We start from the raw sequence: 19,648 nt of genomic DNA, 5'->3' as shown, positions 1-19,648 counted from the left end.
GTTAGTATTCCTTCCTTTTCAATATTTTGAAAAGTTTGAGCAGGATTAGTGTTAAATTTCTAGTTGACGAACTCTCAGTTACTGTTTATCCATGAATATTTTAAACTCTCCCTCAGTTCTGAAGGACTGGATAAAGAATTATTGGCTGGTAGTTTTTCTCTTTCAGTACCTTAAATATATCATGACACTGCCGACTTGCCTCCATGGTTTCTGATGAGAAATTATACTTAGTCTTATTGAGAATCCCTTGTATATGGTGAATTGCTTTTCTCTTGCTGCTTTCAGATTTCTCTATTTTTGGCATTTGACATTGTGATTAGTATATGTTTCAGAGTAGGTCTATTATGATTTATTCTGTTTTGTGTATGTTGCACTTCTTGGACATACATATTTACGTCTTTCATAAGAGTTGGGAAGTTTTTGGCTATTATTTCCTCAAATATTCTATCCGACCCTCTTCCTTTCTCTATTCTTTCTGGGACACCCATGATGCTTATGTTTGTGTGCTTCATGCTGTCACTCAAATCCCTGAGATAAACTGCTTAAACTTTTCTATTCTTTTCTCTGTCTATTCTTCTGACTTATGAGTTTGATTGTCCTGTCTTCTGTTTCACTGATTCTTTCTTCTGCCTGTTCAAATCTGTTGTATGCCTCTGATGTTTTTTAATCTTTACTATTGTGCCTTTCATCACCATAATTTTTGTTACATTTCTTTTTATACTTTCAAATTCTTTTTTATACACACATTATTTTCTTAAAATCCTTTATTTCTTTGAATTGATTTATGACATTTATTTGAACTTCTTTGATTAGTTGTTCCAAATTCTGTTTCTCATCTCAAGTTTTAATTTGTTCCTGATTGAGCCATATATTCCTGTGTATTAGTCAGCCAAAGGGTGCTAATGCAAAGTATCAGAAATCTGTTGGTTTTTATAAAGGGTATTTATTTGGAATAGAAGTTTATGGTTACAAGGCCCTAAAGAGTCCAACTCAAGGTACCATTAGACTACCTTTCTCACACAAAGTCATTGGCCACTTGTTGAATCAAGATGGCAGGCGATGTCTGTGAGGGTTCAGCCTTCCTTCTTCCTCTTAAGGCTCCATGGTCCTAGCATCTTCTGACCTTAGCTGTAGTTTGGTGTAAGGCTCATCTCTCTCCCCAGGGCTCATTTCTTTCCTGGCTCAGCTGCTCTGTTTTCTTCACAAGGTCACCTCTAGACTCTCAGGCTCATCTCTCTTCCCAGGGCCTCTGCTGTGTCTAATGAGCTTTCTCTCTTCCTTTGCCTTGTCTTTTTCTTTGTGAGTGTCTGCCCACTAAGGGGTAGAGACTCAACGCCCTACTGATGTTGCTGAATCAAAGCCCTACTCTTAATTTAATCAAGTAAATGTAACCTTTGAATTTAATACAGTCAAAGGTTATCACGCTCAGAGGAACTGACCACTTTACAAACATAATCAAATATCTTTTTTGGAATTCATAAATAATATCAAACTGCTACATCCTCTTTCTTAGTATGGCTTGTAATTTTTTGCTGATATCCACACATCTGATTATCTTGATAGTTAACTCTGAAAGTCAGTTTCTCCCTCTTGTTTAGGGTTTTATTGTTGACTGGCTCTGTCTTAAGGTTCTTCTTTATCTTTAAAATAGCCTGTGTTTAACTGATCAGATTTTCTCAGCTCTTCATCTGATTCTTAACCTGGATTTGAGGTACAATTTTTTAAGAGTTTTTTTTTTTTTAAATATGTATTTTTTATTTTTTAAGAGATACTTAGATTACATAAATGTTACACAGAAAATATAGGGATTCCCATATGCCCCATTCCCACACCTCCCACAACCTCCCACATAAACAACATCCTTCATTAGTGTGGCGTATTCATTGCAACTGATAAATGCATCCTGGGGCATTGCCACTGAGCATGGACCACAGTTCACATTGTAGTTTATACTCTCTCCCACACAAGTCTGCATGTTATAGGAAGATATAAAATGGCCAATATCTGTTGTTGCAGTGTCCCCCAAGTCCCAAAGAGCCTCCATATTACACCTGTTTTTCCCTCCCTCTGCCCCCAGAGCCTTCAGTGGCCATTGCCTCTGCATCAGTGTTGTAATTTCTCCCATTGCTAGAAACACAATAAATCTATAGTAGAATACCAGTAAGTCCACTTCAGTCCTTAGTTCATTCCTCAATCCTAGCATTCTGGGATGGTGTTGTCCACTCCAACTCTAATTGAGAGGGGGCTTTGATCCCAAACAGCCAATGGATGGGATTCTTTTGCTTATAGTTGTAGGCTCTCTTGTTTTCTTGGTATGGTGGTTGTCAGTCCTCACCTCCTTGTTAGTTGTCCTGGGTGTGTCCAATGAACTGGAGAGTAGATGTTGCAACTCCACTGAGGCTCAGGGTGCAGCTGGCACATGGACAGCCCAAGATTCCAGTGTCTCGGACATACACCTACAAACTCCAGCAACTCTAGGTTTAAATAGAAGGGACAGATGAGCCATGGGTAGGGAAGCCATAACTCAGAGTTTTTGTTGCTCTCAGGAACACAAACTCCAGAATAGAGCCTACTGGCAAGGCACCGAATTCCGGAGCAATCTGCCCTGACTGTAGGACCCGTTTCACCTTGTGTTAGTCAGGGTTCTCTAGGGAAACAGAATCAACAAGAGATACCTGTCAATAGTGTGAGATTTTATGAATCTCTCATGTGACAGTGGGGATGCACAAGTCCAGGTTCCACAGGCAGACTGCAAACCCGGGACTCTCATATAAGTCCAGTGAAGGTCCTTGATAAGTTTCTGGGAGACATTGACTATCCAAACAGGAGCTCAGAAATTCTCCCTGAATGCTGAAATCACTTCCCCTTTTAATGCATTCAACTGATTTGATAAAGCATCACTCACTGCTGAGGGCAATTTCCCTGATTGATGTGGATGTAATCAGCTATCTATGCAGTAAACTCACTGGTGACAAAAGTCCATAAATGTCCTTGTATTACAATTAGCCCAGTGCTTCCTTGACCAAACAAATGGATACAATTACCTGGCTGAGTTGACATATTAGCCTAACCATTACAGGACCTTACTGCCTTACAGCAGTTTAGTTTAACATCCCCGCCCCCCCCGCCCGCCATTTTTTTTCCATTTCTTCCTTGTTAGGGTATCTTGTCCTTGGAAGCCAGATGGGGTCAATACAGAAAGGTGGTCTGTCTCCAGAAAAGTCCTTTTTGCGTTTAGGTGGTCTAGTCAATAGAAACTGGGTTTATTATGTGCAACACTGTCCAGCCACAGTTTTATCATGGTCTCTTTCTCTCTCTTTTTTTTCCTCCTGGGGGCCCTTCTGTAAGCAGAACTCCTCAGCAGCTTGTGTTCTGCCCCGGTCTCTGGGGCCTTGACTCCCTGTGCCTGGATATGCATGGGGTTTCTAACTCCCTGCTCTGGGCTCTAGAGACTATGTCCCCAGTGGGAGGTGGGAGGAATCTGGAGCACTGTTTCTCAGCACCTCCCAAGCTGTGCAGGAGGGAGATGGAGTGGACCAGCAGGTCTGGGGTGGATGTTTCCTACCTCGTATTTTTCTTTCTTCGATCCAATGTTTGTGGAGTCTGTCTCCAGTCTGTACTCTCTTCCAGATTTCTAAGCAAGTTGGATTTTACATTTTATTAACTGGATCTCTGTGGAGGCTTTTTTCAGGGGATGTCATACATCAGTGTGATTGTGACGTCTTGTATTCTTTTGTATTTTACAGTTAGTGAGAGGTGTGAGGTCTGTGTAGAGAGTCTTTTGGTTTGGTTTGGTTTTGCCTGGAAATGTCCAGTTTTCCCAGCACCATTTATTAAAAAGACTATCCTTTCTCTGTTGAATTGTCTTTGCTCCTTTATCAAAGATCAGTTGGCTGTTTAGGTTTATTTCTGGGCTTTCTGTTCTGTTCCACTGATTTGTTTTTTCTTGCCAACACCACACTATCTTGATCACTGTAACTTTATAGTTAGTCTTAAACTTTAGTAGTGTCAGTCATCTAAATGTGTTCTTTTTCAGTGTTACGTTGGCTATTCTGCGCTTTTTGCCTTTCTATATAAACTTTAGAATCAGTTTATTGATATCAACAAAAATAACTTGCTGGGATTTTTGAGTAGGAACGCATTAAACCTCCTGTAGTGAATAACCCATAAGCCTAAATGTGCAAAAACTGTGTACAGTAAATTAATAATAATATGATAATAATAAAGCAAGTTTCTATGTAAGCATCACTCAGGTCAAAGAATAGAACATTGCCAGCACCCGGAAACTTCCAAGCAATCTTCTCCTTTTTTTAATTAGAGAATTTGTGGGTTTACAAAAAAATTATGTATAAAACACAGGATTCCCATATTAATAACATGTTGCATAGGTGTGGTACATTTGTTACGATCAATGAAAGCACATTTTATAATTGTACTATTAACTATAGTACATGGTTTAATTTAGGGTTCACTGTGTTTTGAAGTTCCATGAATGTTTAAAAAAATTATTGTGGTAACATATATAGCAAACTAACATTTTCCATTTTAACCACATTCCCAGCATTCTCTTTTGATCACCACCCATTCCCTTTCTTTCAGAGGAAGTCTTCCAACTCTTAAAGAATCACTTCCTTGCTTTTTTTTTTTAGAATTACAACTTTTATATGTATCCCTAAACAATATAAACTAGTTTTCCTTGATTTCAAACTTCATAAACATGGAATCATATGGTATTTATTCTTCAATTTTTCGTACTTTCCCTCAACATTTTGTTTGTAACAATCATTAATGCATGTAGCTGTAGTTTGTTCTTTTTTATTACCATATACCATATAGTCATCATATGACTATACTACAGTTTATTTATTATTTTATTGTTGATGAATGTTTGATTGTTTCCATTCTGGGCTACTACATATAATGACACTTGGAACATTCTTGAACGTTGCTTTATGGTATGTGTCCTTCTGTTGGGAATACGTTAGGCTGAATCAAATGAAATTGCCATTTTTTGGATCAAACTACCGAATATTAGGAATTTTGTTGGGTTCAGTCTAATACCTAGGCGTAGAATTGCTGGATATAGGAAATATATATGTTCAATTTTAGCAGATTCTGCCAATTCATTTTCTAAATATGTTGTACCAACTCATTTTCTTGCCAGTATTATGTAAAAGTTTCTCCACATTCTGGCCAACACTTTGTCTTCTAATGTTTTCTTGTGATTTTAATTTGCATTTCCTTGGTTACTAATGATATTGAACACTTTTTCTTTTCTTTTTTTTTTTATTTCTTCTTGTGAAATACCTATTCAAGTCATTTGTACATTTTTCTATTGGGTATTCTGTCTTTTTTCTTACTGATTAGTAGGAGTTATTATGTATTTTAGACATTTATCCTTGGTGGTTAAATGTATTGCATATATCTTCTCCCATCTGTGACTTGTCTCTCCACTCTCTTAAAAGTTGTCTTTTGATGAATAGATATTCCTAATTTTAATGTAATCAAATTTATTTATCCTTTTATAGTTAATTCTTTTTGTATCTGTTCTGAAATGTCTTTTAACTCCAAGATCTTGAAGATATTCTCTTATATTATTTTCGAAGTGTTTCATCATTTTGCTTTTCACATTTAGGTCTATAATTCATGTGAATTTGACTTCTGTGTGTGGAGTGAGATTGAGGTCCAATTTAATTTTTCTCCTTAGGGATGTCCATTTGTCCCAGCACCAGTTAATGAAAAGAACATCATCTCTCCACTGCTCTGTAGTATCACTTCTGTCATAAGTCAAACATATGTGTGTGAATCTGTTCTAGGCGCTCTATTCGGTTTCATTGCTTTGTGGATCTGTTACTGCATTGATACCTCACCGTTCTTAGTTGATATAACTTTCTAGTAAGTAAACCTTTCACTATTTTTCTTTTTAGTTTCTTGGCTGTTCTTGTCCTTCTGTATTTTCATAAAGTCAGTGTGTTAAATCATGTTGCATGAAATAAGCCAGACATAAAAGGACAAATATTGTATGATCTCACTGTTATGAAATAATTAGAATATTCAAATTCGTAGAGTCAGGAATTAGACTATAGTTTGCCAAGGGCTGGTGTGGTGGTAGGAAAAGGGGAGTTAATGCTTAATTGGCACAGAATTTCTTTTTGGGGTGATGGCAAAGTTTTGGTAATGGGTAGTGGTGATGATAGCAGAACATTGTGACTGTAATTAACAGTGTTCATTTATATATTCAAAAGTGTTAAAATGGGGACTTTTAGGCTGTATATATGTTCTCAGAATAAAAATTATAAAAAATCATAGAACTATGCAATACAGTGAACCCTAATTTAAATGATGCACTATAGTTAATAGTATAATTACAATAGTATTGTTTCATCAGTTGTAACAAATGTACCACACTAGTCCAAAGTGTTAATAGTAGGGAAAACTGTGTGTGTATGTGAGGGGGAGGGCAGATGGGAACTCTGTACTTTCTGAATGATGTTTCTGTAAACCTACAACTTCTCTAATTAAAAAAAACAGCATTTCAAGTTTCACAAAACTTGTTTATTAGGATTATGACTGAGATAACATCTAATCTAGCAGTCAATTTGGGAAGGATGGACATCTTTAAAACAATGAGTCTTTCATCTAGAAATAAGGTCTATATCTCCATTTATTTAGGTCTATTTTATTATCTCTCAATAAAAATTTTTTTTGAGGTAAAATTCACATAACATGAAATTTACCATTTTAACCGCTTTAAAGTATACAATTCATTGGCTTTTAGTACATTCACAATATTGTGCAACCATCACCACTATCTAATTTTAGAACATTTTCAACATCCCCAAAAGAAACCTTATATTCATTAGGCATTCATTCCCCATTTTCCCCTCCCTTCAAACCACTAATCTGCTTTCTGTTTCAGTGGATTTGCCTATTCTGGACATTTCATATGAATGGAATCATACTGTATGTAACCTTTTGTGTCTGGCTTCTTTCACTTATTGTAATGTTTTCATGGTTCATGCAAGTTGTATGTAGCATGTATCAGCAGTTCATTCCTTTTTATTGCAGAATACTGTTCTATTGTATGGATATTTCTCATTTTGTTTATACATTTGCTAGCTGATGAACATTTTTCAGTAAAGTTCTGTAGTTTTTTTTATAATGGACTTAGCAACCTTTTGTTAGATTTATTCTAAGGCACATGTTTTCTTATCCTTGTAAATTGTATTTTTTCATTTTTGTTTATTGCCGTTATATAGAAATATGACATTGATTTTTGTACTCTCTAAGTTTGTGACACTCTTCTTAATTTTCCAAAAATTTGTCTATAGATTCTGTTGGATTTTTCATATACCCAGTCATATCATCTGCCATTAGTGAATTTTATCTCTCCCTTTCCATTTCCCCTGCCCTTTATTTCTTATCTTACTCTGCTGGTTAATACCTGTAGTAAGATGTTGAGTAGAACAGTGATAGCCTTGTTTTATTCCTGATCTCAAAGGAAAGGATGTCACCCCTTCACCATTAAATCTATAGTTTTCCTATAGATCTGTTCATGTTTCAAATGGTATTTATTTTAACTGAAGCCTGACAATCTAGGGGGGACTATTTTTTGGTTTTAATTTTCAAGAGAATTTATATGTGCTCCTGAGAGCACTTTACCTCTGATTCAGTTATTTTTGGCAATCTTGAGAATGTGACCTGTAATATAGATATGGAAAAAACATGAGTTTTGAAGCCACACAGACTTGGTTCAAATATGGCTGGCATATACTCATGCTATCTTGGTCAGGACTGTAAACCGTTTATCTATTTTTGTTTGTTTTTGTTTAGGAGGCCTTGGGAACTGAACCTGGGACCTGCCATGTGGGAAGCAGGCACCCAACCACTTGAGCCACATCTACTCCCTGTAACCCTTTTAGGGACAGAACTGTGCCTTATTTATTTGCTTTTGTATCCTTAGCTCTAACTTAATGGCTAGCACCTTATAGGGGCTTAATAGACTTATATTGGAAAAATGAAATTATTTAATTTTCCACTGCTATACTCAAAAGAACAGAAAGCAGGGACTCTAATGGATACTTGCACATGATGTTTGTAGTGGCTTTATCTACAATTGCCAAAAGATGGCAGCAACCCAAGTGTCCATCAACCAATGAATGGATAGACAAAATGTGGTATGCACATACAATAGAATGTTATTCAACTGTAAAAAGAAATTAAGTCCTGATATATGTGACAGCATAGATGAACCTTGAAGACATCCTGTTGAGTGAAATAAGGCAGACACAAAAGTACAATTATGTATGATCTCACTGATTTGAAATAATTATAATAAGCAAATTCTTAGAGTTAGAATCTAGAATGTCAATTACCAGGGGATGAGGTAGGGAAAGGGAATGGGAAGTTAAGGCTTAAAGAGTACAGGGTTCCTATTTGTTTTCGTTGTTTTTCATTTTTTAAGATCTGTTTTATTTATTTATCTCCCCTTCTGCCCGTTGTCTGCTCTCTGTGTCCATTTGCTGTGTGTTCTTCTGCATCCACTTGCATTATCTCATGGCACTGGGAAACTGCATCTCTTTTTTTGCATCATCTTGCTGTGTGAGCTCTCCATGTGTGCGGTGCCACTCCTGGGCTGGCTGTGCTTTTTTCACACGGGGCAGCTCTCCTTATGGGGTGCACTCCTTGTGCGTGGGGCTCCCCTACACGGGGGTGCCCCTGCCTAGCACGGCACTCTTTGAGCGCAGCAGCACTGTGCATGGGCCAGCTCACCACACAGATCAGGAAGCTCTGGGCATCAAACCCTGGACTCTCCATATGGTAGACAGATGCTCTATCAGTTGAGCTGTGTCCACTTCCCCAGGGTTCCTATTTTGGTAATGGGTGGTGGTGGTGGTAGCCCAACATTGTGAACTTAATTAATAGCACTGAACTATATATATGAATGTGGTTAAAGGGGGAAATATTAAGATTGTATATATGGTAACAATAAAACTTTAAAAAAATCCGTTGAACTACACCACACAAATAGTGAACCCAAAGTTAAATTGTGGATTTTAATTAATAGTACAATTATAAAAATTTGCTATTATGAATTTTAACAAGTGTTCCACACCAGTGCAAGATGTTGGTAGTAGGATGGTGTATGGGAATCCTGTATTTTATGCATTATTTTTCTGTAAACCCACAACTTCTCTAATAAAGAGAAAATATATATAGGTAACTAGCTGGCATGTAAAAAATACTGAAACAATATTAGTTTCCTTTAGTTCACCCTAAGATTTACTTTTCTTTAGCTGACCACATTAGTGATATATTTTCCATCATTCAGATTTGTTTAACCTGTTAAAAACTTCAGTGGTTTTCTAATTTTATTTTTCGCTTTTAAAATGTTAAATCTTTTTTTTTTTAATTAAAAACAACTTTAAGGGGAGCAGATATAGCTCAAGTGGTTGAGTGCCTGCTTCCCACGTATGAAGTCCCGGGTTCGAGCCCTGGTTCCTCCTAAAAAACAAAAAAATCAAACAAGCAAACAAATGAGAAAAGCAACTCAGCAGAGCCAGTGTAGTTCAGTGGTGAGTGCCAGCTTCCCACACATGAGGTCCTGTGTTCAATCCCCAGCCCAGGACTTCAGAAACAAAACTCTAAAAATTTCCCCTTGGCTGTTAAGTATTCTGATGATTCTGAGAAGAAGAAGATTACAGTTTAAAGTGAACTGTTTAACAACAGAAGGATCCTCCAGATTTTGTAGTATAATCCATTGAATTAGTCAATTTTGTGAGAAGCACAGTATAACGTTTCTAAATGAAATGTATCAGTATTTCTCCTGAGTACCTGTAACTGAATGACTATATATTTTTTCTAAAATAATTGCATTTTAAAAAAAGATTTATTTATTTTCTTTATTTATTCCCCCCACCCCGAGATGATTCTCTCATCTGTCTGCTCATTGCTTACTCGCCTTCTCTAGAAGACACCGGGAATGGAATCTGGGCCCTCCCACATAAGAGGCAATTGCCCAGTGGCCTGAGCCACGTCTGCTCCCCATGGGCTGTGGTGTCTGCTGACTTGTGGCATCCGCTCCTTGCGGCGGGGGCAGCATCTAGCACATTGCAATGGGGGCAGCATCTAGCTTGTTACAGGCGAGTGCTGCATCTGCTTGTATTCTTTTAGGAGGCACTGGAACCTGAACCCAGGACATCCCATGGGGTAGGCACATGCCCAACTGTTTGAGCCACATCTGCTTCCCAGTTGCATTTATTTTAAAAGCTAGATCATTCAGAATAGCATATCAAGGATAAATAGAACAACAGAAGCAATAGAAACTTTTTATGGTGAATGATTGTAGTTTTGCTAATATAATTTTCAGAGTTTTCTTCTCTCCTGCAGTTCTGATATCTCAGTTTTAGTGAACTTTTGCTGTAGGGACAGTTCCCATATCTTAATTCTGTTAAATTTTTGAAGGAGATGCTATACATGTGGTGTAGTATAATCTTTGTCAGAAGAGTCAGGGCTTCCTCACACATTAGCACTTATATTTTGGCACACCCTTTCAAGCTCTGTAATAAAAGGTAAAAGATGGGAAAGGAATAATATTGAGTAGGAAAAGATAGAATTTTGAGATTGTGGGCTCATGGTGGCTTCAGAAGTGTCTGTGGGGTTAGAGGGACTTAATAACCCAGGCTAGAATCAGACCACCCAGAGCTTACATGTATCTTTGACTGAGTAAGTGCGTTGTCTCTGGAGCTTAAATAATACCCCAACACCTAACCCTGATTCCAAGTAACATTGTAGGATATGTCTGAGGACTTAGATGTATATTCCTCTAAAACTCTGTGAGGATTCTTAGGATTGTATTCCCTTCTCTGAAGGGACCTTCACAATAACTAATGAAGAATTTGCCTTTTTTTTTCCTTTTGCAGGTTGACATCAATAAATGTCATTATTTAGTGGATTTGGACACTATGAGGGAAACACTCCGGGAGCCAAAATATTCATCCAACAGGGAAGAATGGATCAGCTTGGCCTATAGACCATTCCTTGATGCTTCTAGGTATGTTGCTTTAATCCTAAGAGATGTACTAGGACTATAGGATGAAAATTGGTTTCTAGGCTCAAATAACTGCCAGTTGTTGGCTGTATCCATTGTTTTCTTTTTATTGGGTCAGCACACTTATTCTTTTCTTTCGTTTCCTGAGAAATCTAAAAGAGTGCTCTCTTTTTCTAGGCAGCAGAGTGCAAAGCATATTCTGGTATCCAGATGAAGTAATCTAAATAATCTAAGTAAAACATACAGATCTACCTGAAAAAAAAACTTAGATAAGTGTTTGACATTGATTCAGGTATATTAACTGAGAGTATTCTAACACTTTTAGGAACATTGGCTTATGTCCTTTAAGGTATTAGGAGTTTATGTCCATTATATTCAGGCTCAAGGCTTCATCAGGGCTGAGACAGGCTTTTATCAGTTCTTAAATAGAGAATTCAAAATAGACCAGGGCTTGGTTGGCTCTTCAGAAATTTCTCAGGACTAATGATGAAGGGAGACTCAGGACAGTCAGGTAAAGGAGTCATGCGGAGGGTGAACAGGAGAAGTCAGGGTGTTTGTGTTATGAAGTAAGCAGAGACCCAGGTAAACAGAATTGGGGTTAAGGAAGTCTAGGGAGGTTATTGGGCATAGCCCAGGATCAAAGAGGTCTGGTGAGAAGCAAAAGGTAGAGGATCGGGTCTGGGATTTAGAAACAGGGAGTGGGGCTCAGATCAGGAATCTAGAAAAATGAGATGAGCACAAGGTACATGGTGTAAATCTGAGAAACTAGAACATGGGATGGGATACCAAGACAGGAAGTGATATATGGTGAGAAAGGCAAGGGTTCCTGATTACCAGAACTGGCATATAAGGCTGGTTCTTCTTAAGAAGGCAAGAGTCCTATCACTGTAAGTTAGTTCAGTTAAAACCGAACTAGCTGGAAGACTGAGATGCTGACCAAGATATTAGGTCACAAAGTTGGTCTCAGACCTGAAGCTGCAGCTGGGTTTAGATAGTTGCAGGAGCAGAGCAGAACATTATGGTTTTAGACCATCTCTTCAGTGACTTTATAAGCAATCGCAGTTGTGGTGTAGGAGGGTGGTTGGAGAGAGGAGGGCATTCAGGAAGTGGTCTGAGCTTTAGAGTGATTATCAAATGTGGGATTTTGAATCACACCATCATCCTATAAGCCATTCTGTAGCCTAAAGCCCTTCCCTCAATTATCTGATGTATAATTTCCAGGAGACCCTTTTCCATAGAATAGGGAATGGTGCTTCTTTTCAACAAATATTTTTTGAGATCCTATGATGTGCCACACCTTGTTCTTGGTGCTTTGGATATATCAATGAATAAAACAAAGATCTCTGCCTTGGTGGAGCTTACTGTTTGGAGGTAAACACAATAAACATGATAATAAGTAAATATATGGTATTTTAGAAGATTATAAAGGTTAAGAGAAAAAACTGAGCAGGTTAAGAAGAGGATTGGGAGTTCCACTGGGGCTAGGAGTTACAATTTTAACTGGGATGGCAATGTAGATAGGCCTCACTAAAAAGATGATATTTGAAGAGAGATTTAAAGAGGTGAGGGAGTTAGCATATGGGTATCAGGGAAACAGCCAGTAGAGAGGCCCTGGCCTGTGGAATGGTCTGCTGTGTTCCATGAGCCCTGTCAGGCTGGGTGGAGCTGCGCAGTGTTTGTCCTGGGAGTCAGCATTGACCAAAAGAGATCCAACCCTCTCAGACACCCTCCCTGCTGACCAGGACTGGTTGTTGAGGACACAGAGAGGAGTGGAATGGAGTTTTTTTTTTGGTTCTTTACAGCCTCCCTCCCAAAGACCTTTGGAAGGGGGCCTGCAACCCATTACTGATTTCATGGACTGGATTTGAGCAGCTAAGCAGGGAAAATCCTAAAGAGCCAGAATAGGTTGAACCAAGAATCAAAGAATGAGAGTAACACACAACTTCCTTGTACTAAATTCCTATGCAAGGAAGAGAAATTGATCATCAGAGTCACTCACCATCATAATCAGATGCCTAGACATCAGCAAAAAATTACAATCCATACTAAGGAAATAGAAGAAGTGGTCCAAGCAAAGGAATATATCAAAGCCCCAGATGAGATATGAGATTTGAGACAACTAATCAATGAGGTTCATATATATCTCCTAAATCAAATCAGTAAGTTGAAAGACAATATGACTAAAGAGATTAAGGATACCAAGAAGACACTGGTTTTGACAGATATTGCCAAATTGTCCTAATAGGGGTTATTTCAATTATACTATTATAACTTCAACAATACATTAAACATTTAGTTTTTTTCCAGTCTGATGGGTAGAAAACAGAATCTCATTGTAATTCTTTTTAGTCCTTCTTTTGCTTTGACTAAGGCTGGAAATCTGTTTACCAACTTTAAGTTTTCTGTGAGCGGTTTATACGATTTACCTGTTTTTATATTAAGTTGCTCTTTTTTGTATTGACTTTTAGGAGCTCTTTTAAGTGAGGAAGATTACCCTTTGTCTCTTATATGTGTTGCAAATAAGCTTTAGTTTATAATTTGTCATTAATTTTAAAAAACTTGAATGATAGGTATATGAAAGAAAAAAAAAGAAAAAAAAAGATATTGGATGAGCAGAATTTGAAAACCTGAATAGAAAAATGACGAGCTTATAGGAATATGGGAATGAGAGACTCAATAGGTGAGATCAAAAACACAGAAACCCAGGTGCCCATCAGCTGATGAATGGATAAACAAACTGTGGTGTATTCACATGATGGAATAGTATACAGCAGTAAGGGAAACAGACTTTGGCCCAGTGGTTAGGGCATCCGTCTACCACATGGGAGGTCCGCGGTTCAAGCCCCGGGCCTCCTTGACCCGTGTGGAGCTGGCCCATGCGCAGTGCTGATGTGCGCACGGAGTGCCCTGCTACACAAGGGTGTCCCCGCGTAGGGGAGCCCCACACGCAAGGAGTGCACCCATAAGGAGAGCCGCCCAGCGCGAAGGAGGGTGCAGCCTGCCGAGGAATGGCACCGCCCACACTTCCCGTGCCGCTGACGACAACAGAAGCAGACAAAAGAAAACAAGATGCAACAAAAAGACACAGAAAACAGACAACCAGGGGAGGGGAAGGGAATTAAATAAATAAAAATAAATCTTAAAAAAAAAAAAAAAGTATACAGCAGTAAGAAGAAATGAAGTTGTAAACCATATGACAGCATGGGTGAACCTGGGAGGACATTATGTTGAGTGAACCAAGCCAGACACAAAAGGGCAAATACTGTATGATGGTGTTATTCATGGACTAAATATATTGTGTAACATATTGCATGAATCCAATTATATAAAATGTAAATATAGATCAATTATAAACATGAAAAGAGGCATACATTAGAGGCATACAACAGCAGACTTGAAATGATAGAAGAAAGAATAAGTGATACAGAAAACAGAAGAGCTGAAATTGAAGAGAATAACATAGGAAGAAAAGAATGGAAAAAATTGAGCAGGAGGGGAGTTGAATGATAACACGAAGCACAACATATGTGTTATGGGAGTTCCAGAAGGAGAAGAGAAGGGAAAAGGGGCAGAAAGAGTATTAGAGGAAAGAATGGCTGAAAATTTCCCAGCTCACATGAAAGAAATGAATTGACATGTCCAAGAAGTGCAGTATGCCCCAATACAAGGGATGCCCACTAAGACTTAGTGCAAATTTGTCATCAGAAATGTTGGAGATGAGAAGACAGTGGTATGATAGTAATTAGGATACTGAAAGAGAAAAATTATCAGCCAAGAATTCTTTATCCAGCAAAATTGTCCTTGAAATATAAGGTGAATTTAAAATATTCACACATAAACAGAAACTAAGTTCATAAAAAAAAGAATCTGCCTTTGCAGGAAGCATTGAAGGGAGGCTTACAGCGCAAAAGGTAAAGACAAGAGAGGGGCTTGGAGGAGAGTGTGGAAGGGAAGACTATCAGAAAGGATAACCAAAAGAGTAAAAAGACAGATAAAAATAAGATATGATGTATGAAAGCCAAAGAATGAAATGATGGGAGTAAATAATGCATTTACTGTAATAACATTGAATGTGAATGAATTAAACTCCCCAATCAAAGGATATAGGCTGACAGAATGGATTAAAAACATGAGTCATTTATACATCCATAGGCTGTCTATAAGAGACTCACTTTAGATCCAGAGATACAAACTGACTGAAAGTGAAAGATTGGAAAAATATATTTCACACAAACAGTAAGCAAAAAAGAGCAGGGTTAGCCAAACTAATATCAAACAAAACAGACTTCAAATGCAAGAAAGTTATAAGAGATAAAGAAGGCCATTATATATTAATAAAAGGATCAACCACCAGGAAGAATTAACAGTCACAAATATCTATGCACCTAACCAGGGTGCCCCAAAATACATGAGGCAAACTCCGACAAAACTGAAGGGAGAAATAGATGTCTCTACAATAGTAGTTGGAGACTTCAGAACACCACTCACCATCATTAGATAGACCAACTAGACAGAAGATCAACAAAGGAATAGAGAATTGAACAATATGATAAACAAGCTAGAGCTAACAGACATGTACGAGACGTTGCCTCTCAAATCAGCAGGGTGTACATTCTTCTCAAGTGCTTGTGGATCTTTTTCTAGGATAAATCACGTGTTAGGTCACAAAGCTAGTCTCAGCAAATAGAAAAAGATTGAAATTATACAAAGTACCTTCTGTGATCATAATGGAATGCACCTGAAATCATTAATAGATGGGGAAGGGGGAAAGTGGCAAATGTGTGGCACCTAAACGGCACAGTCCTAAACAATCAGTGGGTCAAAGATGACAATATAAGAGAAATTAGTAAATATCTCAAGACAAATGAAGATGAGAACACAACTTAGCAAAACTTACAGGATACAGTGGAGGCAGTTCTGAGAAGGAAATTTATAGCCCTAAATGCCCTATACTACAAAAATACGGGGGGGAGGGAAACATGTGGTTCAAGCTAGTGAGCTCCCGCTTCCCATGTGGGAGGTCCCAGGTTTGGGTCTTTGTCCCTTCTGGGGAAGACAGGTAGGACATTGGGCTGGCGCAGCGAGATGACTCAACAGTAGACACAACAAACTGAACGTGGATGTGGCTCAAGCAACTGGCTGCCTCCCTCCCACATTGGAGGTCCTGGGTTCAGTTCCAGTTACTCCTAAAAGAAGATGAATACACACAAACAGACACAGAGGACAGACAGCAAGGGCAGACACCGGGCAGAGAAGGGGAAGGATAAATAAATCTTAAAAAATGTTAAAAAAAAAAAAAAAGAAGAAGAGCTAAAGTCAAAGACCTAACTGAATACCTGGAGGAACTAGAAAAAGAACAGCAAACCAATCCCAAAAGAAGCAGTAGGAAAGAAATAATAAAGATTTAAGCAGAAATAGATGAAATTGAGCACAAAAAATAGTGAAAAGCAACAAAATCAAAAGCTGGGTCTTTGAGAAGAGCAATAAAATTGACAAGCCCTTAGCTAGACTAACAAAGAAAGAAAGAAGATGCAAATAAACTCAGAAATGAAAGGGGGGAGTATTACAACTGACCCCACAGAAGTAAAAAACATTGCAAGAAAATATTATGAGAAACTACCAACAAATCAGACTACCTAGATGAAATGGAGAAAGTCCCAGAAATGCACATTCTACATTGAGTCTAAAAGAAATACAAGAACTTGTATTTAAACTAATCAGATTTAAAGAGATTTGAATCAGTCAGCAAAAAATCTCCTAACAAATAAAAGTCCTGAATCAGATGGCTTCACATGTGAATTCTACAAGCATTTCAAGAAGAATTAGCACCAATTCTGTTAAACTCTTTGAAAAATTGAAGAGGAGGGAAAATTATACAACACATTTTATGTAGCAAACATCACCCTAATACCAAAGCCAGATAAAGATACCACAAGAAAAGGAAATTACAGAGCAATCTCTCCAATGAATATTGGATATCTCAATAAGCTACTTGCAAATAGAATTCAATACTCTATCAAAGAATTATACACCATGACCAAGTGGGAATTATTTCTGTTATGCAAGGGTGGTTCAGCACAAGAATATCGATGAATGTAATACACACCACATTAATAAATTGAAGGGAAAAAAAAACACATGATCATCTCTATGGATTCAGAAAAGGCATTTGAAAAAATCCAGGATCTTTTCTTAAAAAAAAAAAAAACACTTCAAAAGATAGGAATAGAAGTTCCTCAATATGATAAAAGGCATATATGAAAACCCCACAGTCAACATCGAACTTAATGAGGAAAAGTTGAAAGCTTTCTCTGTAAAATCAGGAACAAGACAAGGACGCCCACTATCACCACTGTTATTCATCGTTGTGGTAGAAGTTCTAGCTAGAGCAATTTGACAAGAACAAAGAAAAGGGGGGGAGTCCAAATAGGAAAAGAGAAAGTAGGACTTACTATTTGCAGATGACATAATCCTATGTTTAGAAAACTCTGAAATGTCTACAGTAGAGCTTCCTGAGCGAATAAACGAGTTCAGCAAAGCGGCAGGATACAAGATCAACACTCAAAAGTCAGTTATGGGAAGCAAACTTGGCCCAGTGGTTAGGGCGTCTGTCTACCACATGGGAGGTCCGCGGTTCAAACCCCAGGCCTCCTTGACCCGTGTGGAGCTGGCCCATGTGCAGTGCTGATGTGCGCAAGGAGTGCCCTGCCACGCAGGGGTGTCCCCCACGTAGGGGAGCCCCACGCATAAGAAGTGCACCCCGTAAGGAGAGCCGCCCACCGCAAAAGAAAGTGCAGCCTGCCCAGGAATGGCACTGCACACATGGAGAGCTGACACAATAAGGTGACGCAACAAAAAAAACCACAGATTCCCATGCCGCTGACAACAACAGAAGCGGACAAAGAAGAACACCCAGCAAATAGACACAGAGAAAAGACAACTCTGGGGGGGAAGGGGGGGAGGGGAGAGAAATAAATAAAAAATATATAAATCTTAAAAAAATTAAAAAAAAAGTCAGTTATGTTTCTGTCTGTACACTAGTATTGAATAATCTGAGGAGGAAATCAGGAAATAAATTCCATTTAATAACAACAAAAAGACTCAAATACCTAGGAAAAGAAAAAGCCAGCAAAAGTGACTGAGAAGAATGATCAGTAAAATAGTTGGAAAACTAAGAGAGGACAAATCCTGGAAGTTAAGGGAAGAAAATATTTTTAGTAGGGGGTAGTCCTCAGCTATACGATATGCTGCTGATAAATCAAGTAAGTTGAATAACAATTGTTCATTGGATTTGGCAGCTAATGATGATAATTTTGGTGGAGTGGTTGGGGTAAAGGGTGAGAAATTAGAGGGATTAAAGTGAAAATTTAGGAAAAGAAGTAGAGATAGCAAATATTGACAGGTCTTTTGAAGAAGCTTTGCTATAAAAGAAAGAGAAATAGGGCAGCTATAGCTGGTGATAGGGTAGCAGGTAAGTGATATCAGAAGAATTTTTTGTCCTTTTTTTTAAGATAAGGGAAAATAAAAAGTGTGTTTGTATACTGATGGGAATGATCCATTGTAGAGCTGCAAACTGGTGATGTAAGGAAACAGGAAAGAATTGCTGGAGCAATGCTCTTAAGTTAAATAAATGGAGATGCACAAGTAAAGGGATTGGCTTTATTTAGGCACACAGATTGGTCATCTCTGCATGATGCTGTCTTCTAGAACTTTCTAAATAATGGAAATGTTCTACCTCTGCACTGTCCAGTGCAGTAGCCACTAGCCAGATGTGGCTATTAAGCATTTGAAATGTGGCCAGTATAACTAAGAAACTGAACTTTAAGTATTATTTAATCTTTTTTTTTTTTTTTGAGAAGGAAAGATGTGATTTATTGACAGCCAGCTGGCCTCAGGAGCTTTCTGTTTCAAATCTGAGCCTGTTTAATCTTAATTAATTTAATTTAAATTTAGCCACACATGGCTAGTGACCACAATAGTAGACAGTGTAGAATAGTAACAGGAAGCAGGTAGGCATGATGATGGGGGTCTGGAAGTATTCTGGTGGCCTCAATTTGCTCAGTGAGTAGGAAGCAGGATTATCAACTGAGAAGGGATATAGGGTTTTGAGACTTGTGGAGAGAGGGGAAGGTGTGAAATAATTGAGGAGAATGGGAGAAGAAAGGAACTAGAGAATATAATACAGTATGATTGGAGGACAGGGTAAGAACAGGCTTGAGTTTTAAGTGGTGCCTCTGCTGTCCGCCCCCACCCCCCCCAAGTAGTGTATAGCTGCACTGGTGAGTCATACACTAGGTGGATTTAACCCTTGTTCAGTTTTTTTAGTACTTTATTGAGGTATAATTTATGTACCATAAAATTCAACTATTAGTAAACTTACTGAGTTGTGCAACCACCACTGCAGTTCAGTTTTACAACATTTCTACCACTTCAAGAAGATCCCTCATTCCCATCCCCAGTTCCAGGGACTCACTAATCTTCTTCCTGTTTTTTGATATTTGCCTTTTCTGGAAGTAAATGGAATCATACAATAGATGGGTTTTTTTTTGGTCTGGTGTCTTGCACTTTGCATAATGTTTTTGAAGTTCATTCATGTTA

General features: G+C 38.1%; 1 protein-coding gene across 5 annotated transcripts in view; it reads left to right on the top strand.

Annotated features, from left to right (window-relative positions):
• Positions 1-19,648, top strand: part of ALG9 (ALG9 alpha-1,2-mannosyltransferase) — a 151,902-nt gene that overhangs the window by 108,810 nt on the left and 23,444 nt on the right. For all 5 annotated transcript variants that reach the window (XM_071212329.1, XM_071212328.1, XM_071212326.1 and 2 more), the window contains one exon: positions 10,923-11,053. In XM_071212329.1, the coding sequence (XP_071068430.1) occupies positions 10,923-11,053 (131 nt within the window). The remainder of the gene's footprint in view (positions 1-10,922; positions 11,054-19,648) is intronic.

Source organism: Dasypus novemcinctus, chromosome 27, assembly GCF_030445035.2.
Source record: "Dasypus novemcinctus isolate mDasNov1 chromosome 27, mDasNov1.1.hap2, whole genome shotgun sequence".
Classification (NCBI taxonomy): Eukaryota; Metazoa; Chordata; class Mammalia; order Cingulata; family Dasypodidae; genus Dasypus; species Dasypus novemcinctus.
The sequence above is the reverse complement of the archived record's forward strand: the minus strand, read 5'-3'. Positions and strand labels throughout refer to the sequence as shown.